At 44.7% G+C, this 27,816-nt stretch overlaps 1 protein-coding gene across 1 annotated transcript in view; it reads right to left on the bottom strand.

Moving 5' to 3' along the window:
* atp8a1 (ATPase phospholipid transporting 8A1) overlaps nt 1–27,816 on the bottom strand; it is a 417,286-nt gene that overhangs the window by 277,576 nt on the left and 111,894 nt on the right. The window contains exon 5 of the mRNA XM_067988311.1: nt 13,069–13,114. Within this exon, the coding sequence (XP_067844412.1) occupies nt 13,069–13,114 (46 nt within the window). The remainder of the gene's footprint in view (nt 1–13,068; nt 13,115–27,816) is intronic.

The following is a 27,816-nucleotide window of genomic DNA, read 5'->3' as shown; positions in this document are numbered from 1 at the left end:
GCCAGTCTTCAGCCAATTCGATTCACTCCACGTGATATGAAGAGTCCACTGGATACAGCAAAGGCTATGGGCCCCGACAACATCCCGGCTGTAGTGCTGACGACTTCTGCTCCAGAACTAGCTGCGCCTCTAGCCAAGCTGTTCCAGTACAGCTACAACACTGGCATCTACCAGACAATGTGGAAAGTTGCCCAGGTATGTCCTGTCCACAAAAAGCAGGGCAAATCCAATCCGGCCAATTACCGCCCCATCAGTCTAACCTCAATCATTAGCGAAGTGATGGAAGATATCGTCAACAGTGTTATCAAGCGGCACTTACTCACCAATAATCTGCTCACTGATGCTCAGTTTGGGTTCCGCCAGGACCACTCGGCTCCAGACCTCATTACAGCCTTGGTCCAAACATGGACAGAAGAGCTGAATTCCAGCGGTGAGGTGAGAGTGACTGTCCTTGACATCAAGGCAGCATTTGACAGAGTGTGGCACCAAGGAGCCCTAGTAAAATTGAAGTCAATGGGAGTGAGGGGGAAAACTTTCCAGTGGCTGAGTCATACTTAGCACAAAGAAAGATGGTAGTGGTTGTTGAAGGCCAATCATCTCGGCCCCAGGACATTGCTGCAGGAGTTCCTCAGGGCAGTGTCCTAGGCCCAACCATCTTCAGCTGCTTCAACATTGACCTTCCCTCCATCATGAAATGGGGATGCACGCTGATGTTTGCACAGTGTTAAGTTCCATTTGCAACGCCTTAGATAATGAAGCAATCCGTGCCTGCATGCAGCAAGACCTGGACAACATCCAGGATTGGGCTAATAAGTGGCAAGTAACATTCGCGCCAGACAAGTGCCAGGCAATGACCATCTCCAACAAGAGAAAGACTAACCACCTCCTCTTGACATTACCATCGCCGAATCCCCCACCATCAACATCCTGGGGGTCACCATTGACCAGAAACTTAACTGGACCAGCCACATAAATACTATGGCTACAAGAGCAGGTCAGAGGCTGGGTATTCTGCAGCGAGTGACTCACCTCCTGACTCCCCAAAGCCTTTCCACCATCTACAAGGCACAAGTCAGGAGTGTGATGGAATACTCTCCACTTGCTTGGATAAGTGCAGCTCCAACGACACTCAAGAAGCTCGACACCATCCAGGCCAAAGCAGCCCGCTTAATTGGCACCCCATCCACCATCCTGAACATTCACTCCCTTCACCACCGGCGCACTATGGCTGCAGTGTGTACCATCCACAGGATGCACTGCAGCAACTCGCCAAGGTTTCTTCGACAGCACCTCCCATACCCGCGACCTCTACCACTTAGAAGGACAAGGGCAGCAGGCACATGGCAACAACACCATCTGCATGTTCCCCTTCAAGTCACACACCATCCAGACTTGGAAATATATCGCCATTGCTTCATCGTCGCTGGGTCAAAATCCTGGAACTCCCTTCCGAACAGCACTGTGGGAGAACCTTCACCACACGGACTGCAGCAGTTCAAGAAAGTGGCTCACCACCACCTTCTCAAGGGCAATTAGGGATGGGCAATAAATGTTGGCCTCGCCAGCGACGCCCAGATCCCATGAACGAATAAAATAAAAACTCTGCTGCGCCAGCCAGGGGTCTTTTTATTTTTCATTTAAGCAGATGTGATCACTGACGCAATGACTCTGCCATTACACACTCGGTCGTTTACTAAATTGATAAATTGTCTTGTAAAATAATGTTGCAATGTTACAAGATTACAATAGCCTTTAACATGCGCAGCTGATGTACCCTTGGATTAATGACTATCATCTCCAGTTGAATTAATTCAAACGCTCCAACACAGTCTGCCTTATAAACTGCTCGAAGCCAATATCACAACATCCCTTGCTTATATCTATAGATGTCCTTTCACATCGTTCACCTGACGAAGGAGGAAGCCTCCGAAAGCTTGTGAATATAAAATAAAATTGCTGGACTATAACTTGGTGTTGTAAAATTGTTTACAATTGTCAACCCCAGTCCATCACCGGCATCTCCACATTATATCTATAGAAATAGCAAAGGATATTGAATTCAGTTAAGTTTTGTAACTATTTGATTTTTTTTTAAAAAACTTATTCAGTCGATATTGAGTCAGCTAATCCCAACTGCGGTGGCAGTAGTGGTACCACAAGAGGATTAGGGAGGGAGAAAGAAATAATGCCAGAGTTCCCATTACCGATAGCTATCTGGTGACCACTGCTGGAAACAGGAAATTAGGAATTGCTAGACGAAGACAGACCAAGGTCCATCTAGTTAGCGTTCTAGTCACATGATACAATGATAACGGAGTTGTTGACTAATCATAGCAATCAATCTCCATCAATTAATGTACAACAGACCCAGGCATGGCATGAGGAAAACCCCAGTGGTGGAGAACTTTGAGAACCTTGGGCAATATTTTAGCACCCGCTATCGGGTGCTTTCCTGGCAGGGGTGGGGGTGGGGGCTCCGAAAACTGGGGAATCCCGAAGCGGGTCGGGAGCCCGGCTCCAACCCTCCCACTTCCAGGTTCCCCACAGACGCGCCGACGTGCGCGCGCAGCCCCCGCATGTGGGACTCCCGCAGGCAATTAAAGCCAGCGGGGTGCCACTTGAGAGTATTTACCTTGCTATTTCAGGTTATTAACAGACCTGATTAAGGGAATATGTCAGGAGGGGTGGGATTTTAGAAACAACTGGGACTGTTTCCCATACTGGGGGAAACACTCCCAGTTGAAATGGTCGTGTTGCAGCCATCAGCCTGTGGCAGCTGCAAAGGTCCATTCGATAGGTGGTAGAGGGAGACCCTCACTCATTGCAGGAACAGAGTACCCTTCGTCGTCCAGTACTTCCCCGGAGCGGAAAAACTACGCCATGTTCTCCGCAGCCTTCAACATGTCATCAATGACGATGAACACCTCGCTATGGCCTTCCCCACACCTCCACTACTCGCCTTTAAACAGCCACCCAACCTCAAACAGACTATCTTTCGCAGCAAATTACCCAGCTTTCAGGAGAACAGCGTCCACGACACCACACAACCCTGCCACGGTAACCGCTGCAAGACATGCCAGATCATCGACACAGATACCACCATCACACGAGAGGACACCACCCACCAGGTGCATGGTTCATACTCCTGTGACTCGGCCAATGTTGTCTACCTCATACGCTGCAGAAAAGGATGCCCCGGAGCATGGTACATTGGCGAGACCATGCAGACACTGCGACAACGGATGAACGGACACCGCGCAACAATCGCCAGACAGGAGGGTTCCCTCCCAGTCGGGGAACACTTCAGCAGTCAGGGACATTCAGCCACCGATCTTCGGGTAAGCGTTCTCCAAGGCAGCCTTCGAGACACACGACAACGCAAAATCGTCGAGCAGAAATTGATAGCCAAGTTCCGCACCCATGAGGACGGCCTCAACCGGGATCTTGGGTTCATGTCACGCTACACGTTACCCCACCAGCGAACAAAAGCTATCTGTTTTTAATATAATGGGTCATTTGCTGGCTTTCTCTGCCTTCCGGATGTTTCTGCCTCTCTCTTTTTTTTCCTGTTTGTTTTTTTGTTGAATGTGTATTCGGGGGTTCTGTAGTTGACACCTCTCTGTCTGAACATGGTGATTGCCTTGGCAATGGACAGTTGCAGGGGCAGTCTGTAAACACCATGTATTGTTCCATATGTATAAATGCGTAGGCTTCAAGGAGCTCTTGACATTTACCTGAGGAAGGAGGAAGCCTCCGAAAGCTTGTAGATTTCAAATAAAAATTGTTGGACTATAACTTGGTGTTGTAAAATTGTTTACAATTATCATTGCAGGAGGCCACTCTGTCACTTGGGACAAAGTTTGGCCTCCACCACCCTCCTCCTGACAATCAAATTCACCAACTTGCACACTTACCCCGGGGTCCAGAGACATGTAACTACCTTGCGGACCCCCTCAGATATACATCTTTCGGATGGGGGCCGCCGTAGCTGCAGTCATGACCTCCTCGGAGGACAAACAGCATCACCAGCCTTGCTGGCCAAGCCGTCCACCTCTGACACGTGGAGCTCCACAACACAGTGCTGTGACACATCCACCTGCACAGCAGGAGGGAGGGCAACCGCAGAGAGAGATGCGTCGCAGGGGGCACTACCCTTGCCACAGGGTCTACAGACCGAGGCTCAGCTTCCTGGACCTTTCTGAGCAGCAGTGCACTCGGAGGCTCAGAGTCACTCGACATGTGGCTGTGGACATCTGCAGCCTCCTTCATGCTGAGCTGCTCCCGGCTGGCCCGAGCACCATCTTCTTACCTGTCACTGTCAAAGTCACCACTGCCCTCAACAACTTCTCCTCTGCATCCTTCCAGGGTGCCACCGGGGACATCGCCGACGTCTCTCAGTCATCTGCACAAAAGAGCCCTGCAAATACACCTACACCCACTTTGAAGTGACACAATGGGTGGCATCAGGTGTGGGTCTTCATTGTGATCCTCAGGAAAGGGCATTATTGCACAAACCAGACAAGATTCGCAAAGACGTGGCAGTAGTGGTGCCAATATAATATGTGATGTGAGTTGATCAGAAATTAAATATAAGTAACAACCATGACAAACCCTCAAACACCCTTGTGTATCCCCTTCATGCTCACGACACGTTTGCCTTACACTTCCTACTGCACATATGTGATGCATGCCCTGTGGCTGCAGCACAGGTGGTGGCAGGTTGAGTGAGGCTGACTGTGAAAGAGATGCATGAGAGGGTGAGTATGAGATAGAGCCATGAGATTGTATGAGGATTGGGTTGAGTGGTAGTGGCAGGATGAGTACTGGCGAGGTGAGTAAGTGCAGGTAAGATGAGGATGAGCTTTGAGTGGGTGTGAGGGGTGATGTGACAGAGTAGTGTGGGCAGTGCAGAAGGAGATGTGGGGTGGGGGCGGTGATGTGGCAGACGGAGTGTAGGGGAATGAGTAAGTGTACTCACTTTGGCTGACCTACTTAGGTCATTGCTGCGCCTCCTGCACTGTATGCAGGTGGGCGATATGTTGGTGATGCAGGTGACCTCCTCTGCCACCTCGAGTCAGGCCGTTTCCTCCCGCCCGCCGGGGGGAATATCTCTGTCCTCCCCCTCCTCCTCACCCTATCCAATGATACCTGGAGTGAGGCATCATTAAACCTGGGAGCAGCCTTACCCCTGGGCTGCTCCACGCTGTATTTTTTCCTATTTGTTGCAGCATCTGTCAGTGAAGGATTGCCCCTTTAAATAGAGCTCCTCCAGCTGACGGACCTTACTGCGCATCCGCCCGATGCGCAGCTCAGCAGTGGGGAACCCGGAAGACCAGGTAAGTGGCTCCAATTAGGCTGCGATCGCGTGCGGGGCAGACTGATTTCCGCGGGCACGTTACCCACGCGCCCAATAGCCCCCCCGCCACGAACCCACAGCCCTGGCAATATCGAGCCCCATAGGTCTAAAGTCACCTATTCCTCCCAAGTATACTACACTTACCACGTCATGTCTCAAATTACTTAATATTTTCTGAAATAAATCGATCTAATTTGCATTTGAATAACTCAATACTAACTGCTTCCACAGTCTCCCTGGGGTACCTGTTCCATAGATTTACCACTCTCACTGAAACAATGGCCCAGATTTTGCTGGAGCGGGGGCATCTTGTTCGTGCACATTTAGGTTTAAAAAAATTTTGACCACAAATTTGCTGGCAATGCGAGCTGATAACGGCACAGCAAGGGAAACAGGGAATCTGGGACCTTGGTGAACAATGGGAACAACAGTCTATCTCCTTAACCAATGAGATTAAAGGATTGTGAAATAAACAGCAGAAGGACTGAGAAGGGTGAACTCAATGTCAAATCAGGTACAGAAAGAGAAATAAAGAGGGAAAGAATAATGATTGGATTGAGAGAAAAAAAAGACAGAAAAGAAAGAATTTAAAAATTTTAAAAATTGACACTTTTAATTGTTCACTTTCTGGGCAAGAGCGGTTGATTGGCAGTTATTAACAATTATCACATTGTTAAAAGGGTACTTACACTTAATTACTACACATAACTTTCTGTAGCAAGTTTAATGGGCAATTAATGAGCAAATGCATCAACTTCATGAAAATCACACGGAGGTTAATGATGAGATGCCGTTTTCGTGAAGCAAACTTCGCCAGCAACTTGTGGCAATTCGCAGTTCACGGTGTCTCTCTTCCTCGCCACAAGTTGCTGGCCGATTTCCGCATTAATATCACAGTGGGTCAATCAGACGTCATTATTTTTTCAGTAAAATCTGGGACATGGTTTCTGCAGATTAGTTTTGAATTTACCCCCCTTCAAGTGCAGGCTGTGTCCTCTGGTTCTACTATTCTGGACATGGTGAAATAGCTGGTCACGGTCTATATTATTTAGTTCCTTTAGGATCCTAAAAACAGCAACCAGAGGACCTTTCAACTTCTCGAGCCTAATGCTGGTATCTATATGTTAGGACATGTGTGAAAACAGTATTAGGCTCAACCGTAAAGACGCCCCCACACCCCCATCACTCCGAGACTATGGGCTCAATTTTGAAATGGTGGCGGGTTGGCAGCGGCGGGGGGGGGGGGGGGGGGATGGTGAAGGCGAGTGTGGCAAACCCGAATTTTTTTAAAAAAACTTACATTTTCCGACGCAATCGCGATGTAATTGATGGTGATTCAAGTTTTTTCTGGGTTTCACCCCCCGCAGACAGCCTGATTCACAGGCTAGCTGCCGACAGGAGCTGCAACGCCGGGGGCGGGAGGGGGGGGGGGTTGGTGGGGGGGGGGGGGGAGTGGGAGTGGGAGTGGGAAGAGAGACACACCCAGAGAGGATGGGGGGGGAGGAGGTGCACCGAGAGGGAGGCGCACACAGTGACACAGAGGGCGAGACACAGAGAGAGAGAGAGAGACACACACACACACACACACACACACACACACACAGCAACACAGAGAGAACATGATAGAATTCTTCATTGAGATGGAAAGTGAAGTAGTCCAATCTGAAACTAGGGTCCTAAATCTAAACAATGGAAACTACGAAAGTATGAGGAGTGAGTTGGTTGTGATAGATTGGGAAGCTTCATTAAAAGGCATGACGGTGGATAGGCAATGGCTAACATTTAAGGAACGAATGCATGAATTGCAACAATTATACATTCCTTTCTGGCTCAAAAACACAAAAGGAAAAGCGGCCCAACCATGGCGAAAAAAGAAATTAAGGATAGTACTGGATCCAAAGAGAAGTCGTATAAAGTTGCCGGAAAAAGTAGCAAGCCTGAGGATTGGGAGCAGTTTAGAATTCAGCAAAAAAGGAACAAGAGATCGATTAAGAGGGGAAAAATAGCATATGAGAGTAAACTTGCAAGGAACATAAAAGTGGACTGTAAAAGCTTCTACAAGAATGTAAAAAGAAAAAAGATTAGTCAAGACAAATGTAGGTCCCTTACAGTCAGAAACGGGAGAATTTATAATGGCGAACAAAGAAATGGCACAGCAATTAAACAAATACTTTGCTTCTGTCTTCACAGAAGAGGACACAAATACCTTCCCAGAAATGCTAGGGAACCAAGGGACTAGTGAGAAGGAGGAATTAAAGGAAATTAGTATTAGTAAAAAAAGTGCTGGAGAAATTAATGGGACTGAAAGCCGATAAATCCCCAGGGCCTGATAATCTGCATCCCAGAGTACTAAAAGAGGTAGCCATGGAAACAGTGGATGCATTAGTTGTCATCTTCCAAAATTCTACAGATTATGGAACAGTTCCTGCAGATTGGAGGGTGGCAAATGTAAACCTACTATTTAAAAAAAGGAGAGAAAACAGGGAACTACAGGCCGGTGAGCCTAACATCAGTAGTAGGGAAAATGCTAGAGTCTATTATAAAGGATGTGATAACAGGACAATTAGAAAATATCAACAGGATTAGACAAAGTCAACATGGATTTATGAAAGGGAAATCATGTTTGACAAACCTACTGGAGTTTTTTTTGAGGATGCAATTGGTAGAATAGAAAAAAGGGAGAACCAGTGGGGATGTGGTATATTTGGATTTTCAGAAGGCCTTTGATAAAGGCCTTTGATAAAGTCCCATATAAGAGGTTAGTGTGCAAAATTAAAGCACATGGAATTGGGGGTAATATACTGGCATGGATTGAAAATTGGTTAACAGACAGGAAACAGAGAATAAGAATAAATAGGTATTTTTCGGGGTGGCAAGCGGTGACTAATGGGGTACCGCAAGGATCAGTGCTTGGGCCCCAGCTATTCATAATATATCAATGATTTGGATGAGGGAACCAAATGTAATATTTCCAAGTCTGCTGACACAAAACTAGGTGGGATCGTGAGTTATGAGGAGGATGCAAAGAGGCTTCAAGGCGATTTAGACAAGTTGAGTGAGTGGGCAAATACATGGCAGATGCAGTATAATGTGCATAAATGTGAAGTTATCCACTTCGGAAGGAAAAACAGAAAGGCAAAGTATTATTTAAATGGTAATAGATTGGGAAATGTTGATATATGAAGGGACCTAGGTGTCCTTGGACACCAGTCACTGAAAGCAAACATGCAGCTGCAGCAAGCAGTTAGGAAGGCGAATGGTATGTTGGCCTTCATCGCAAGAGGATTTGAGTGCAGGAGCAAAGATGTCATACTGCACTTATACAGGGCCTTGGTGACACCATACCTGGAGTATTTGTGTGCAGTTTTGGTCTCCTTACTTAAGAAAGGATATACTTGCCATAGAGGCAGTGCAGCGAAGGTTCACCAGACTGATTCCTGGGATGGTAGGACTGTCGTATGAGGAGAGGTTGGGTCGACTCGGCCTGTATTCACTCGAGTTTAGAAGAATGAGAGAGGATCTCATTGAAACATATAAAATTCTGACAGGGCTAGATAGACTGGATGCAGGGAGGATATTTCCCCTGGCTCGGGGGCCCAGAATGAGGGGGTCACAATCTCAGGATACGGGGTAGGACATTTAGGACTGAGATGAGGAGAAATTTCTTCACTCAGAGGGTGGTAAACCTGTGGAATTCTCTACCACAGAAGGCTGTGGAGGCCAAGTCACTGAATATATTTAAGAAGGAGCTAGATAGATTTCTAGACACAAAAGGCATTAAGGGGTATGGGGGGAGAGAGAGCAGGAATATGGTATTGAGATAGAGGATCAGCCATGATCATATTGAATGGCGGAGCAGCCTCAAAGGGCCGAATGGCCTACTTCTGCTCCTATTTTCTATGTTTCTACATTTCTATGAGGGAGAGACGCACAGCGACAGAGAGAGGGAGAGTGATTCAGACAGAGAGAGTGATCAAAGGGCCAGTTGTAAGTTTCTACTCGTCTAAATCCTGTAGTGTTTTGAAACATGGAAAAGACCTATTTCAATATGATCTAGTGTTTTGAATTTAAAAGGGACCTCAGCTATTTACAATCCATATTAATGACTTAGATGAAGGGGCTGAGTGTAATGTATCCAAGTTTGCTGACAATACAAAGCTCGGTGGGAAAGTAAGCTGTGAGGAGGACAGAGTCTGCAAAGGGATATAGACATGTTAAACGAGTGGTCAAGAAGGTGGCAGATGGAGTATAATGTACAGAAATGTGAGATTTTTCACTTTGGTAGGAAGAATAGAAAAGCAGAATATTTTTTAAATGAGAAACAATTAAATGATGGTGTTCAGAGAGATTTGGGTGTCCTCGTATAAGAAACACAAAATGTTAGCATGCAGGTGCAACGAACAATTAGGAAGGCAAATGGCATGTTGGCCTTTATTGCAAGGGGGTGGAGGACAAGAGGAAGGAAGTCTTTCTACAATTGTACAGGGCTTTGGTGAGACCTCACCTGGAGTACTGGGTACAGTTTTGGGTCGCCATATCTAAGGAAGGATATACTTGCCTTGGAGGCGGTGCAACAAAGGTTCACTAGATTGATTCCTGGGATCAGAGGGTTGTCCTGTCAGGAGAGATTGAATAGCGTAGGCCTATACTCTCTGGAGTTTGGAAGAATGAGAGATGATCTCATTGAAACATATAAGATCTACCTGTCGCAAATGCATCTGTCCATGACAGTATTGGTAGGAATGACCACCGCACAGTCCTCGTGGAGACGAAGTCCCGTCTTCGCACTGAGGACACCATCCAACGTGTTGTGTGGCACTATCACCGTGCTAAATGGGATAGATTCAGAACAGATCTAGCAGCTCAAAACTGGACATCTATGAGGCGCTATGGGCCATCAGCAGCAGCAGAATTGTATTCCAGCACCTCATGTAACCTCATGGCTCGGCATATTCCTCACTCTACCATTACCAACAAGCCAGGGGATCAACCCTGGTTCAATGAGGAGTGTAGAAGAGCATGCCAGGAGCAGCACCAGGTGTACCTAAAAACGAGGTTCCAACCTGGTGAAGCTACAACTCAGGACGTCATGCATGCTAAACAGCGGAAGCAACATGCAAGAGACAGAGCTAAGCGATTCCACAACCAACAGATCAGATCAAAGCTCTGCAGTCCTGCCACATCCAGTCGTGAATGGTGGTGGACAATTAAACAACTAACTGGAGGAGGAGGCTCTGTGAACATCCCCATCCTCAACGATGGCGGAGTCCAGCACGTGAGTGCAAAAGACAAGGCTGAAGCGTTTGCAACCATCTTCAGCCAGAAGTGCCAAGTGGATGATCCATCTTGGCCTCCTCCCAATATCCCCACCATCACAGAAGCCAGTCTTCAGCCAATTCGATTCACTCCACGTAATATCAAGAAACGGCTGAGTGCACTGGATACAGCAAAGGCTATGGGCCCTGACAACATCCCGGCTGTAGTGCTGAAGACTTGTGCTCCAGAACTAGCCGCACCTCGATCCAAGCTCTTCCAGTACAGCTACAACACTGGCATCTATCAGACAACGTGGAAAATTGTCCAGGTATGTCCTGTCCACAAAAAGCAGAACAAATCCAATCCGGCCAATTACCGCCCCATCAGTCTACTCTCAATCATCAGCAAAGTGGTGGAAGGTGTCGTCGAAAGTGCTATCAAGCGACACTTACCAATAACCTGCTCAGCGATGCTCAGTTTGGGTTCCGCCAGGACCACTCGGCTCCAGACCTCATTACAACCATGGTCCAAACATGGACAAAAGAGCTGAATTCCAGAGGTGAGGTGACATTAAGGCAGCATTGACCGAGTGTGGCATCAAGGAGCCCTAGTAAAATTGAAGTCAATGGGAATCAGGGGGAAAACTTTCCAGTGGCTGGAGGAATACCTAGCACAAAGGAAGATGGTAGTGGTTGTTGGAGGCCAATCATCTCAGTTCCAGGATATTGCTGCAGGAGTTCCTCAAGGCAGTGTCCTAGGCCCAACCATCTTCAGCTGCTTCATCAATGACCTTCCCTCCATCATAAGGTCAGAAATGGGGATGTTCGCTGGTGATTGCACAGTGTTCAGTTCCATGAAGCAGTCCGTGCCCGCATGCAGCAAGACCTGGACAACATCCAGGCTTGAGCTCATAAGTGGCAAGTAACATTCGCGCCAGACAAGTGCCAGGCAATGACCATCTCCAACAAGAGAAAGTCTAACCACCTCCCCTTGACATTCAACTGCATTACCATCGCTGAATCCCCCACCATCAACATCCTGGGGATCACCATTGACCAGAAACTTAACTGGGCCAGCCATATAAATACTGTGGCTGCAAGAGCAGGTCAGAGGCTGGGTATTCTGTGGCAAGTGACTCACCTTCTGACTCCCCAAAGCCTTTCCACCATCTACAAGGCACAAGTCAGGAGTGTGATGGAATACTCTCCACTTGCATCGATGAGTGCAGCTCCAACAACACTCAAGAAGCTCGACACTATCCAGGACAAAGCAGCCCGCTTGATTGGCACCCCATCCACCACCCTAAACATTCACTCCCTTCACCACCAGCACACTGTGGCTGCAGTGTGTACCATCCACAGGATGCACTGCAGCAACTTGCCAAGGCTTCTTCAACAGCACCTCCCAAACCCGCGACCTCTACCACCTAGAAGAACAAGAGCAGCAGGCACATGGGAACAACACCACCTGCACGTTCCCCTCCAAGTCACACACCATCCCGACTTGGAAATATATCGCCGTTCCTTCATCGTCGCTGGGTCAAAATCCTGGAACTCCCTTCCTAACAGCACTGTGGGAGAACCTTCACTACACGGACTGCAGCAGTTCAAGGAGGCGGCTCACCACCACCTTCTCGAGGGCAATTAGAGATGGGCAATAAATGCTGGCCTCGCAAGCAAAGCCCACATGCCATGATCGAATATTAAAAAAAAATTCTAAGAGGGCTTGATAGGGTAGATGCTGATATGTTGTTTCCCCTGGCTGGAGAGTCTAGAACTAGAGGGCATCATCACAGGATAATGGGTCAGCCATTTAAGACTGAGATGAGAAGAAATTTCTTCACTCAGAGGGCTGGGAATCTTTAGAATTCTCTACCCCAGAGGGCTGTGAAAAATCAATTAAGTTGCATTATATATGCATCTGAATAATCAACTGGCAAAATATGACATTTCTTGGCTTCAAAATGTTTAAGCTGTAATGTTTTTACACTAACATTGCAAGATAAAACTCTGCAATGGCAGTGTACTTCTGTGAAATATATCACGAAGACAAAATTCATTGTGAAGTGTTTGTCCTTACAGTATGGGCCATTGTCTTCATAGCGCTTCTGAGGCAAGGATTCATCTTCACCTAGCCTAAGTTCCAACACCCTCACTGGTCACTGTTTCAGGGAAGCAGTAAGAAATTGGATAAAAACCCAGCATTTCTGCACCTCGTCTCAGAAAAGCAGGATGGCATTGAGCGGCAGCTCCTTCAACATGCATTTTAAGTAAATACAATGCATATTCTCATATAAACATTAAGAAATGGCTATTCTGGATTTCTGCTTACAATTACCTTTCGAAAATGAATGGAATATTTAATTCTGAAAGGTGGCTACATTTTAATGTTTTCCTGTTTTATCTTAACATATCTTATGAAAAGTAACACCTGAGTTTCAACAGTCATGCTCCTACCTTGTGCTTTTTTCTTGTTCACTCCACTATCAGCATTATGTCTTTTCTGTAAAGAATAAACAAGTTGATTAGATCTTTCATCAGTAGATAAAAGGGTGAATAACCTTCATGAATTTCCTTCAGACATCACCAATATTTCATTTTTCTAACAATTTTGTCCCCATCCTTTTTCCTGGATTCCTTGGCGGGTTACAGTTCCATGACTGCCTGTCACCCTCCAGTACTTTGGTGAATCAGCCAATCTTTATTTGAGCCTAGTCAGTGAGCAGACTATTGTGGAAGGTACAGCTATTGCCCTGGATTTGCATCCTGCCAGAATTTGCTCAGTATTTTGGATAAAATGAATTCCATCTCAATATGTTAGGGGAAGAGGGGCAGAGAAGCAGGAGGTACAGATGATTGCAGGGAAAGTGTGCAGTGCTTGCCATGATGCTCCAAGTACTCCTTTCAGACACTTTTGACAATACACTGCTTCGTGTTGCACTCTGGTAACAATGTTAAAAATCTCAGGCCTTTCTCCCTCTCATTCTCTCTTTCATATATCAAACTATTATTCCCATTGCAATTAAGCAATCATGAAAAAGTTTACTATTAGAAAATACACAAATAAGTTTCAGAACTGGTACAATTCGAAACCATTAAAATAAATGTGCCAGATACAATTGCAAGTTGCACATTTTCAAAACGGCACACTTTCTAAACTCACAGGTAACGACAGCGAAATGGCAGAAATATGGAACAGTTACTTTCCCTCAGCATTTAACACGGATACTAACAAGGTGGGCACGATACTAGAAGAGATCAAAAATGATAAAAGACATTTAACATAGAAAGGGGGGAGATAATTCATAAACTAATCAAACTTAGAGGTTAAAACCCCTGATCCGGATGAACTGCATCCGTGCATATTACAAGAAGTTAGGGAAAGGTAACACAGGCACTATTACATATATATAAAAATTCATTAGAAAAGGGAATAGTGCCAGAGAACTGGCGGACAACTAATGTGATTCCTATATTTAAAAAAAGGGAGATAGAACAAGTCCAGGGAACTATAGACCAATTAGCTTAACATCGGTGGTAGGAAAGATAATCGAGTCTTTACTCAAAGATCTAACAGAAAAACAAGGAATCATAGAAAGTTACGGCACAGGAGGCCATTCGGCCCATCGTCTCCACGCAGGCCGAAAAAGAGCTATCCAGCTTAATCCCAATTTCCAGCACTCGGACTGTAGCCCTGTAGGTTACGGCACTTCAAGTGCATATCCAAGCACTTTTTAAATGAATTGAGGGTTTCTGCCTCTACTGCCCTCTCTGCCAGTGAGTTCCAGACCCCCACCACCCTCTGGGTGAAATAATTTCTCCTCAGCTCCTCTCTAATCTTTCTACCATTTACTTTAAATCTATGCCCCTGGTCACTAACCCCTCTGCGAAGGGAAATAGGTCCCCCCATTCACTCTATCTAGGTCCCTCAATTTTATACACCTCAATTAAATCACCCCCTCAGCCTCTATTGTTCCAATGAAAACAACCCCAGCCGATCCAATCTTTCCTCATAGCTAAAATTCTCCAGTCCTGGCAACATCCTCTTAAATCTCCTCTGTACCCTCATTAATGAAATTACAACTTTCTTGGAATGTGGTGAACAGAACGGTACGCAGTACTCAAGCTGTGGCCTAACTAGTGTTTTATACAATTTAAGCATAACCTCCCTGCTCCTATATTCTATGCCTTGGCTAATAAAGGAAAGTATCCCATATGCCTTTTTAACCACATTATCTACCTGTCCTGCTACCTTTCGGGATCTGTGGACAGCATTCCAGGATCCCTCTGTTGCTCTACACTTCTCAGTATCCTCCCATTTATTCTGTATTAACCTTGCCTTCTTTGCCCTCCCCAAATGCATTACCTCTCATTTCTCCGGATTGAATTCCATTTGCCACTTTTCTGCCCACCTGACCAGTCCATTAATCTCTTACTGCAGTCTACAGCTTTCCTCCTCACTATCAACCACATGGCCAATTTTTGAATCATCTGCAAACTTCTTAATCATGCCCCTTACACTTAGGTCTAAATCATTTATGTATACCACAAAAAGCAAAGGACACAAGTACTGAGCCCTATGGAACCCCACTGGAAACAGCCTTCCAGTCACAAAAACACCCATCAACCATTACCCTTTGCTTCCTGCCACTGAGCCAATTTTGGATCCAACTTGCCACTTTCCCTTGGATCCCATGGGCTTTTACTTCTCTGACCAGTCTGCCATGTGGGACCTTGTCAAAAGCCTTGCTAAAATCCAAGTACACTACATCAAACGCGCTACCCTCATCGACTGTCCTTGTTACCGCCTCAAAAAATTCAATCAAGTTAGTCAGCTATGACCTTCCCTTAACAAATCCATGCTGACTGTACTTGATTAATCTGTGCCTTTCTAAATGACTGCTTATCACATCCCTCAGAATTGATTCCAGTAATTTGCCCACCACCAAGGTTAGACTTACAGGCTTGTAATTACTTGGTCTATCCCTCTCTCCCTTGATAAACAACAGAGTCGTTTCAAACAACCGTTAAACAACAAGTCAACATGGTTCTATGAAAGGGAAATAGTCTTTGACAAACCTATTAAGTTTTTTTTGAGGATGTAACTAGCGAGATAGATACCAGTGGATGTAGTACATTTGGATTTTCAAAAGGTATTCCATAAGGTGCCACATAAAAAGTTGTGACGCAAGATAAGGGCGCATGGGGTTGAAGGTAAATAGAGGATTGGTTAATGGACAATGAAGAGTAGGAATAAACAGGTCATTTTCAGGCTGGCAGGCTGAAACTCGTGGGGTGCCGCAAGGATCAGTGTTTGGGCCTCAGCCGTTTACAATCTATATTAATGACTTAGACGAAGGTATCGAGTGAAATGTATCCAAGTTTGTGACAATACAAAGCTAGGTGGGAAACATAGAAAATAGGAGCAGGAGTAGGCCATTCGGCCCTTCGAGCCTGCTCCACCATTCAATATGATCATGGCTGATCCTCTATCTCAATACCATATTCCCCCTCTCTCCCCATACCCCTTGATGTCTTTTGTGTCTAGAAATCTATCTAGCTCCTTCTTAAATATATTCAGTGACTTGGCCTCCACAGCCTTCTGTGGTAGAGAATTCCACAGGTTCACCACCCTCTGAGTGAAGAAATTTCTCCTCATCTCAGTCCGAAATGTCCTACCCCGTATCCTGAGACTGTGACCCCCTCATTCTGGACCCCTCCAGCCAGCAAAACATCCTCCCTGCCTCCAGTCTGTCTAGCCCTGTCAGAATTTTATATGTTTCAATGAGATCCCCTCTCATTCTTCTAAACTCGAGTGAATACAGGCAGAGTTGACCAAATCTCTCCTCATATGACAGTCCTGTCATCCCAGGGATCAGTCTGGTGAACCTTCGCTGCGCTGCCTCTATGGCAAGTATATCTTCTCTTAGGTAAGGAGACCAAAACTGCACACAAAACTCCAGGTGTGGTCTCACCAAGGCCCTGTATAACTGCAGTAAGACAGTAAGCGGTGAGGAGGACACAGAGTCTGCAAAGGGATATAGACAGGTTAGGCGAGTGGGTAAGAAGGTGGTAGATGGAGTATAATGTGGGGAAACGTGAGGTTATTCACTTTGGTATGAAGAACAGAAACACAGAATTCTTTAAATGGTGAGAAGCTATTAAATGTTGGCGTTCAGTGAGACTTGGGTGTCCTCGTACAAGAAACACAAAATGTTCGCAAGAAGGTGCAGCAAGCAATTAGGAAGTCAAATGGCGTGTTTGGCCTTTATTGCAAGGGAGTTGGAGTACAAGAGTAAGGAAGTCTTACTACAATTGTACGGGACTTTTGTAAGACCTTACCTGGAGTACTGTGTACAGTTTTGGTCTCCTTATCTAAGGAAGGATATACTTGCCTTGGAGGCGGTGCAATGAAGTTTCACTGGATTGATTCTTGGGATGAGAGAGTTGTCCTGTGAGGAGAGATTGAGTCGAATGGGCCTATACTCTGCAGTTTAGAAGAATGACAGGTGATCTCATTGGAACATACAAAATTCTGAGGGGGCGTGACAGAGTAGGTGCTGAGAGATTGTTTCCCCTTGCTGGAGAGTCTAGAACTAGGGGGCATCGTCTCAGAATAAGGGGTCAGGCATTTAAGACTGAAATGTGGAGGAATTTCTTCACTCAGAGGGTTGTGGAGGATTCTCTACCTCAGAGGACGATGAGTCGTTGAATATATTCAAGGCTGAGATAGATTGATTTTTCGACTCTAGAGGAATCAAGGGATATGGGGATCGGGCCGGAAAGTGAAGTTGAGGTCGAAGATCAGCCATTATCGTATCGAATGGTGGAGCAGGCTCAAGGGACTGTATAGTCTACTCCTGCTCCTATTTCTTATGTTCTAAAACAGAAAACAGAATGGGGGTTAAGGGTAGCTACACAGACTGGCAAAAGGTGGGAAGTGGTATTCCACAGGGATCGATGCTGGGATCACTGTTGTTCACAATTTACATCAACAATTTGGACTTGGGAATCGGAAGTACGATTTCAAAATTTGAGGGCGACACCAAATTTGAGGTGGGGGGCGTAGTTAATCCAAAGGAGGAATGCGTCAAGATGCAAGAAGACATTAACAAACTTGCAGAACAGGCATGTAATTGGCAAATGAATTTCAATATAGATATGTGTGAGGTGGTGCATTTTAGTCGGAAGAATAAAGAGGCCATATACTGCTTGGATAATAAGTGTCTAAATGAGGTAACGGAGCAAAAGGATCTCGGGGTACAGATACAGAAATCACAAAGTAGCGATGCATGTTAATAAGGCCATAAAATAGGCAAATTAAGCACTGGGGTTCACTTCTAGAGGGATAAAATTGAAAAGCAGAGGAGTTGTCCTGCACTATTGAGTACAGAAATAAGAAGATAAGGCAGGTTAACGCATGGCTAGAGACATGGTGCAGGGGGGAGGGCTTCAGATTCTTGGGGCACTGGGACCAGTTCTGGGGCAGGAGGGACCTGTTCAAGATGGACAGGTTGCACCTCAACAGAGCTGGGACCAATGTCCTCATGGGGAGGTTCACTAGTGCTGTGGGGGAGGATTTAAACTAATTTGGCAGGTGGATTGGCACCAGGATATAGTATTAGAAAGGAGAAACAAGGTGCACAAAGGATTGTGAAAGACAGACAGCACTAGAGTAATAAATGAGAACATAAGAAATAGGAGTAGGAGTAGGCCATACGGCCCCACAAGCCTGCTCCGCCATTCAATCTTCTACCTCAACTCCATTTTCCTGCCCCATCCCCATCTCCTTTGATTCCCTTAGAGTCCAAAAATCTATCGATCTCAGTCTTGAATATACTCAACAACTGAGCATCCACAGCCCTCTAGGGTAGAGAATTCCAAAGATTCACAACCCTCTGAGCGAAGAAATTTCTCATCTCAGTCCTAAATGACCGACTACTTATCCTGAGGTAATGACCCCTAGTTCTAGACACTCCAGCCAGGGGAAACCACCTCTCAGCATCTACCCCATTAAGCTCCCTCAGAATCTTATATGTTTCAATTAGATCACCTCTCATTCTTCTGAACTCCACAGAGTATAGGCCCATTCTACTCAATCTCTCCTCATAGGACAACCCTCATCCCAGGAATCAATTTAGTGAACCTTCACTGCACCCCCTCTAAGGCAAGTATATCCTTCCTTAGGTAAGGAGACCAAAACTGTACACAGTACTCCAGGTGTGGTCTCACCAAAGCCCTGTACAATTGCAACAAGACTTCCTTACTCTTATACTCCAACCCCCTATCAAGAAAGGCCAACATACCATTTGTCTTCCTAACTGCTTGCTGTACCTGCATGTTAACTTTCTGTGTTTCGTGTACAAGGACACCCAAATCCCTCTGAACGCCAACATTTAATAGTTTCACACCTTTTAAAAAATATTCTGTTTTTCTATTCTTCCTACCAAAGTGAATATCCTCACATTTCCCTACATTATACTCCACCTGCCGCCTTCTTGCCCACTCACTTGACCTGTCTATGTCCCTTTGCAGAATGTGTCCTCCTCACTGCTTACTTTCCCGACCTAGCTTTGTATTGTCAGCAAACTTGCATACATTACACCTGATGCCTTCAACTAAATCATTAATATAGATTGTAAATAGCTGAGGCCCAAGCACTGATCCTTGTGACACACCATAGTTACAGCCTGCCAACCAAAAATGACCCATTTATCCCTACTCTGTTTTCTGTCCATTAACCAATCCCCTATCCATGCTAATATATTGCAACCCATGAGCCGTTATCTTGTGTAATAACCTTTTATGTGGCACTTTATCGAATGCCTTTTGAAAATCCAAATAAACTACATCCACTAGTTCCCCTTTATCTACCCTACTATTTATACCCTCAAAAAATCTCAGATTTATAGATAGAATCATAGAAGTTTACAACATGGAAACAGGCCCTTCGGCCCAACATGTCCATGTCGCCCAGTTTATACCACTAAGCTAGTCCCAATTGCCTGCACTTGGCCCATATCCCTCTGTACCCATCTTACCCATATAACTGTCCAAATGCTTTTTAAAAGACAAAATTGTACCCGCCTCTACTACTGCCTCTGGCAGCTCGTTCCATACACTCACCACCCTTTGAGTGAAAAAATTGCCCCTCTGGACCCTTTTGTATCTCTCCCCCCTCACCTTAAATCTATGTCCCCTTGTTATAGACTCCCCTACCTTTGGGAAAAGATTTTGACTATCTACCTTATCTATGCCCCTCATTATTTTATAGACTTCTATCAGATCACCCCTAAACCTCCTACTCTCCAGGGAAAAAAGTCTCAGTCTATCCAACCTCTCCCTATAAGTCAAACCATCAAGTCCCGGTAGCATCCTAGTAAATCTTTTCTGCACTCTTTCTAGTTTAATAATATCCTTTCTATAATAGGGTGACCAGAACTGTACACAGTATTCCAAGTGTGGCCTTACTAATGTCTTGTACAACTTCAACAAGACATCCCAACTCCTGTATTCAATGTTCTGACCAATGAAATCAAGCATGCTGAATGCCTTCTTCACCACCCTATCCACCTGTGACTCCACTTTCAAGGAGCTATGAACCTGTACTCCTAGATCTCTTTGTTCTATAACTCTCCCCAATGCCCTACCATTAACGGAGTAGGTCCTGGCCCGATTCGATCTACCAAAATGCATCACCTCACATTTATCTAAATTAAACTCCATCTGCCATTCATCGGCCCACTGGCCCAATTTATCAAGATCCCGTGTCATCTGGTGTCATCTGCAAACTTACTAACCATGCCTCCTAAATTCTCATCCAAATCATTAATATAAATAACAAATAACAGCGGACCCAGCACCGATCCCCAAGGCACACCGCTGGTCACAGGCCTCCAGTTTGAAAAACAACCCTCTACAACCACCCTCTGTCTTCTGTCGTCAATCCAATTTTGTATCCAATTGGCTACCTCACCTTGGATCCCGTGAGATTTAACCTTATGCAACAACCTACCATGCGGTACCTTGTCAAAGGCTTTGCTAAAGTCCATGTAGACCACGTCTACTGCACAGCCCTCATCTATCTTCTTGGTCAAACACGATTTCCCTTTCATAACACCATGTTGACTCTGCCTAATCACATTATGATTTTCTAAGTGAACTGTTACCACATCCTTAATAGTTTCCAGCATTTTCCCGGTGACTTGTGTCAGGCTAAGTGGCCTGTAGTTCCCTGTTTTCTCTCTCCCTCCTTTCTTGAATAGCGGTGTTACATTTGCTACCTTCCAATCCACTGCGACCATTCTAGAATCTAGGGAATTTTGGAAGTTCACAACCAATGCATCCACTATCTGTTTAGCCACCTCTTTTAGAACCCAAGGGTGTTGGCCATCAGGTCATGGGGATTTGTTGGCTTTTAGTCTCATTAATTTCACCAGTACTTTTTCTTTACTAATTACTTCAAGTTCCTCACTTTCATTAGACCCTTGGTTCCCCACTATTTCTGGTATGTTTTTTGTGTCTTCTACTGTGAAGATAGATACAAAATTTGTGTAATGTCTCTGCAGTTTCTTTATTCCCCATTATAATTTCCCTTGTCTCAGCCTCTAAGGGACCCACGTTTACTTTTGCTACTCTCTTCCTTTTTACATACTTGTAAAAATTCTTACAATCTGCTTTGATATTTCTTGCTAATTTACTCTCATATTCTATTTTCTTCATCTATCAACTTTTTGGTCATCCTTTGCTGGTTTCTAAAATAATACAGTAGAAACATAGCAAACACACAGCACAGACGGGGGCCATTTGGCCCATCGTGTCTGCGCCGGCTCGAAAAACAATCAGGTGCCCATTCTAATCCCACTTTCCAGCACCGGTCCGTAGTCCTGCAGCTTACGGCACTTCAGGTGCAGGTCCAAGTACTTTTTAAAAAAGAGTTGAGGGTCCCTGCCTCTACCACCAATTTGGGCAGTGAATTCCATACACCCACCACCCTCTGGGTAATAAAGTTTTTCCTCATGTCCCCTCTAATCCTTCCGCCAATCAGCTTAAATCTATGTCCTCTAGTTCTTGAATGCTCTGCTAGGGGAAACAGGTACTTCCTGTCTACTCTATCTGGGCCCCTCATAATTTTGTACACCTCAATCAAGTCTCCTCTCAGCCTCCTCTGCTCCAAGGAAAACAACCCCAGCCTATCCAATCTCTCCTCGTATTTTCAAGCGCTGGCAACGTTCTTGTAAATCTTCTCTGCACTCTCTCCAGAGCAATTATGTCCTTCCTGTAATGTGGTGACCAGAACTGCGCACAATACTCCAGCTGTGGCCTTACCAGCGTTTTATACAGTTCCATCATTACATCCCTGCTTTTGCATTCTATACCTCGGCTAATAACAGAGAGTATTCCATATGCCTTCTTCACAACCTTATCTACCTGTACTGCCACCTTCAGGGGCCTGTGCACATGCACTCCAAGGTCTCTCACTTCCTCTACCCCCTCAATATATTCCCGTTTACTGCGTATTCCCTTTTACGGTTTGCCCTCCCTAAATGCATTACCTCACACTTCTCCGGGTTGAACTCCATTTGCCACTTTTCCGCCCACTCCACCAACCCATTGATATCTTCTTGGAGTCTACAGCTATCCTCTTCACTATCAACTACACAGCCAATTTTTTGTGTCGTCTGCAAATTTGCCAATCATGGCCCCTACATTCAAGTCCAAATCATTGATATATACCACAAACAGCAAGGGACCCAACACAGAGCCCTGTGGCACACCACTGGAAACGGATTTCCATTTGCAAAGACATCCATTGATTTTTACCCTTTGTTTCCTGTTACTGAGCCAATTATGGATCCAACTCACCACATTTCCCTGAATTCAATGGGCTTTTACCTTTCTGACCAGTCTGCCATGTGGGACCTTGTCAAACGCCTTACTAAAATCCATGTAGACAACACCCACTGCACTACCCTCATCAATCCTCCTGGTCACTTCCTCAAAGAATTCAATCAGATTTGTAAGGCATGACCTTCCCTGAACAAATCCATGCTAACTATTTCTGATTAAACCATGCCTTTCCAAGTGACAGTTTATCCTATCTCTCAGTTTTGATTCTAATAGTTTGCCCACCACCGAGGTAAGACTGACCGGCCTATAATTGTTCGGCCTTTCCCTTGTACCCTTTTTAAACAATTGTACAACAATGCTACAATACTGGGTGGGATCAAACTAAGAGAATATGAGAAGGTGTAAGGTTTAGAGTGCATGTGTGTAAACACACGAAGCATGGTAAATAAGATTGGTGAGCTGTAGGCGCAAATAGCCACATGGGAATATGATGTAGTGGACAAAACAGAGACCTGGCTCAAAAAAGGGCAGGATTTGGCATTAAATGTTCCTGGATACAAGGTGCTCAGGAAAGATAGGGAAGGAAAAAAAAGGAAGGGGTAGGCAGTATTGATTAAGGAGAATATTGCAGAGCTGGAGAGAGAGGATGTCCACGACTGGTCAAGGATGGAATCTATTGCGTTAGAGTTAACAAACAATAGAGGTGCCATAGAGGTTTATTCTATATGTGGGAAGAATATAGAGCAGCAAATTTGCAAGGAAATTACAGAGAATTTCAAGAACTATAGAGTAGTGATAATGGAGGACTTCAATTATCTTAATATAGACTGGGATAGTAATCGTGTGAAGCGCAAAGAGGGGGAGGAATTTCTGAAGTGCGTTCAGGAGAACTTTCTTAAACAGTATGTTTCCAGCCCAACAAGGAAGAAGGCATTGCTGGATCTGGTTCTGGGGAATGAGGTGGGTCAAGCTGAGCAAGTGTCAGTGGGGGAACATTTAGGGAACAGTGATCATAGAATCATGAGGTTTAGATAAGTAATGGAAAAGAACAAGGAGCAATCTAGAATAAAAATACTTAATTGGAGGGCAGCCAATTTCAGTGGGTTGAAAACAGATCTGGCCTGAGTAAATTGAAATCAAAGATTGGCAGGCAAAACTGTAATCAAACAATGGACGGCCTTTAAAGAGATGGTTCGGGTACAGTCTAGGTACAGTCACATGAGGGGAAAGGTAGAGCAACCAAAGCCAGAGCTCCATGGATGACAAAAGAGATAGAGATTAAGATGAAGCAGAAAAAGGGGGCGTATGACAGATAGTAGATTGATAATACAAATGAGATCCAGGCTGAATATAGAAAGTACAGAGAAGCGAAAAAGGAAATAAGAGGAGCAAAGAGAGAGTATGAGAATAGACAGGCAGCTAACATAAAAGGGAATCCAAAAGTCTTCTCTAGGTATATAAATAGTAAACTGGTAGTAAGAGGAGGGGTGGGGCCGATCAGGGACCAAAAAGGAGATCTACGCATGGAGGCAGAGGGTATGGCTGAGGTACTAAACGAGTACTTTACATCTGTGTTTACCATGGAAGAAGATGCTGCCAAAGTCACAGCAAAAGAGGAGGTAGTCGAGATACTGGATGGGCTAAAAATTGATAGAGTAGGTACTAGAAAGGCCGGCTGTACTTAAAGTAGATAAGTCACCCGGTCCGGGAGGGATGCATCCTAGGTTGCTGAGGGAAATAAGGGTGGAAATTGCGGAGGTGCTGGCCATAATCTTCCAATCCTCCTTAGATACGGAGGTAATGCCAGGGGAATAGAGAATTGCAAATGGTGCACCCTTGTTCAAAAAAGGGTGTAAGGATCAACCTGGCAACTACAGGACAGTCAATTTAACCTCGATGGTGGGGAGGCTTTTAGAAACGATAATACAGGACAAAATTAATAGTCACTTGGACAAGTGTGGATTAAAGAAGAAAAGCCAGTACGGATTTGTTAAAGGCAAATAGTGTTTAACTAACTTGATTGAGTTTTTTGATGAGGTAACAGAGGGTTGGATGAGGGCACGGCAGTTGTGTATGTGGACTTTCAAAAGGCTTTTGATAAAGTGCCACATAATAGGCTTGTCAGCAATAAAAGCCCATGGAATAAAAGGGGCAGTGGCAGAATGGATACAAAATTGGCTAAGTGAAGGGAAACAGAGTTGTGGTGAACAGTTGTTTTTTGGACCAGAGAAGGGTATATATACGATGGAGTTCCCCAGGGGTCGGTACTAGGACCACTGCTTTTCTTGATATATATTAATGACTTGGACTTGGGTGTACAGGGCACAATTTCAAAATTTGCAAATGACACAAAATTTGGAAGTGTAGTAAACAGTGAGGAGGATAATAATAGACTTCAAGAAGACACAGTCAGGCTGATGGAATGGGCGGACACATGGCAGATGAAATTTAATGCAGAAGTGCGAAATGATACATTTTGGCAAGAAGAACAAAGACAGACAATATAAACTAAATGGTACAATTCTAAAGGGAGTGCAGGAACAGAGAGACCTGGGAGTATAGGTGCACAAATATTTGACGGTGGCAGGACAGGTTGAGATAGCGGTTCAAAAAGTATATGGGATCCTGGGCTTTATAGAGTCATGATGAACCTTTATAAAACACTGGTTTGGCCACAGCTGGAGTGTTGTGCCCAATTCTGGGCACTGCACTTTAGGAAGGATGTGAAGGACTTAGAGAGGGTGCAGAAAAGATTTACTAGAATGGAATGTTGAGGAACTTTAGTTACGTGGATAGACTGGAAAAGCTGGGGTTTTTCTCCTTAGAGCAGAGAAGGTTGAGAGGAGATTTGATTGAAGTGTTCAAAATCATGCAGGGTTCAGCTAAAGTAAATAAAGAGAAACTGTTCCAATTGGTGGAAGGGTTGAGAACCAGAGGACACAGATTGAAGGCAACTGGCAAAAGAACCAAAGGTGACATGAGGAAAAACATTTTTACACAGCGAATAGTAATCTGGAATGCACTGCCTGAAAAGGTGGTGGAAGCAGATTCAATCATGGCTTTCAAAAAGGAATTGGGTAAATACTTGAAGGGAAAAAATTTGTGGGGCTACAGGGAAATCGGACTAACTGGAGTGCCGAGTGCTCTTACAAAGAGCCGGCATGGGCTCGATGAGTTGAATGGCCTCCCTCTGTGCTGGAACCATTCTATGATTCCATGAGTTATGTTAAACATGTATAGAACCTTGGTTAGAACACACTTAGAGCACTGTGCACAGTTCTGGTCTCCATATTATAAAATGGATATAGAGGCATTGCAAAAGGCGCAAAAAAGATTCACAAGGATGATACCAGAACTGAGAGGAGATAGTAATCAGGAAAAGCTGAACAGGATGGGGCTCTTTTCTCTAGAAAAGAGAAGGCTGAGGGGTGACTTGATAAAGGTCTTTAAGATAATGAAATGGTTTGATAGTGGAAACATTTTCTCCAAGTTTACCCCGTGGGGGGAGTCCAAAACTAAAGGTCATAAATATAAAATAGTCACTAACAAAACTAATAAGGAATTCAAGAGAAACTTCTTTTCCAAAGAGTGCTAAGAATGTGGAACGCACTACCACAAGAGTAGTTGAGGCAAACAGCGTAGATGCATCTAAAGGGAAGCTAGATAAGCACACAAGGGAGAAAGGAATAGAAAGGTATGCTGAAAGAGTTAGATGAAGTAGGGAGGGTGGAGGCTCGTGTGGAGCATAAAAGACCAGTTGGGCCGAATGGCCTGTTTCTGTGCTGTAGACTCGATGCAATTTTCTAAATGAAATACTATTTTAGAAAAAAGATTTGCAACTCATTTATTTTATTTTTATGTAACAAAAGATGCTCCTTGCTCTTGCCAATTTTCTCCCCTTTCCTGAAGGCACTGCTGGCTTGCAGCTCCACAGGAGTCAGGCACCCTCACATACCTTGCTCAAGTGACTATTATTTACTTGTGAATCTTAAATTAGTCAGTAGGCCCTTTGATCATAAAGGTATCGCAGATGAACCAGCCATTACTCACTGGACATCCCCATACACGAACACATGTTCCAGTAGGGAATTACTGGATGATGATCAGAAGTGGAAACAATGGCCGATTTTTTTTGTCCCCAACACACAGTGCCAAAATCAACTGTAATGCTCCAGCTGAAATTAGCTAATTCGGCAGAGTTGGGAATGTAAAAGCTATTTTATCAGGATGAATAGCTAAAGAATTTGCTTTGACATCAATATTGGTGCTAATAAAATTGTTGATCATAAAATTACTTGAAACAGATACATAAACAACTTTGTAAAAAATAAGATGTGCAGGGGCAATCACCCTTTCACCCGAGTGGGCTTGGCAGACTTCAAAAAGAGCTTTCCCATCAAACTGCAGCCAAAATTCATTTTCCAAGTGATCCAATGGCACCACTGATTGACTATTGCACTTCAACTGCAGCTAATCTGGAGGCAGGAAGCAAGGTAGCAGATTGAAAGGACATGGAATTAGATTTATTAAAAATGGAACAAAGATCCAAAGTGAGAGATTTTGCAGCAATGGGTCTGATGCTTGTGCAATGGGTAGATGAGCCTGGTAATTCTGTTGCATGAGGAAACTAGTTTTAAAATAGGGGTCAGCTCATGTTCCTACTTGGGCCTACCAACTCTCCTGCATTCAATGTATGAAACCATGATCTCGTGTCCTCCAGTCTGAGGATTATAATCTCGCATGTACGGAGGGCCTCATTCTCCAGATACAGGCTACGGACCAAGAGCTGGAAAGTGGATGGTCTCCTTCTGTGCTGTAAACTTCTATGATTTTATAATATCTGCCATGCTACATTATGGAAAAACTTCATTTTTCACATGTATGGAAGAACCTGCCACCAGTAATGCACAAACAAGGTGTATTCTGAAAGGTTGAATGCATGCAGGTACCAAAACACATTAATGGCAGTATCAGTGGTTCTGAAGAGAAGAAGCCACTACAAATATCAAGAATCCAAATCCACCATTTATGAAAAAGTAACTCAGAGATAAGATTGGGGCCACAATTTTTATATGGAAATACACAGAAGTTTCAACTTGGAAACAGCTATTCGACCCAACCAGTCTATGTCGGCGTTTACCCAAGGAGCAAATGGTCCTCATCACATTTACTCGCCCTGTTCCCAAGTCCCTTTATCCTCTTTTCATCCATGTATCCAATGTAATCTTGAATGCTGACATTGTTTCTGCCTCAACCACTGACCCTGAATTCCACAGCCTCCTCACTCTCTGTATGAAGAAGTTTCTCCTTCCCTCTGTTCTAAATCTCTTACATTTGATTTTGTAAGTGTGACAC

The sequence above is a fragment of the Heptranchias perlo genome, chromosome 1, assembly GCF_035084215.1.
Source record: "Heptranchias perlo isolate sHepPer1 chromosome 1, sHepPer1.hap1, whole genome shotgun sequence".
Taxonomy (NCBI): Eukaryota; Metazoa; Chordata; class Chondrichthyes; order Hexanchiformes; family Hexanchidae; genus Heptranchias; species Heptranchias perlo.
Note: the sequence above shows the minus strand (reverse complement) of the source record. Positions and strands in the feature narration are given on the sequence as shown.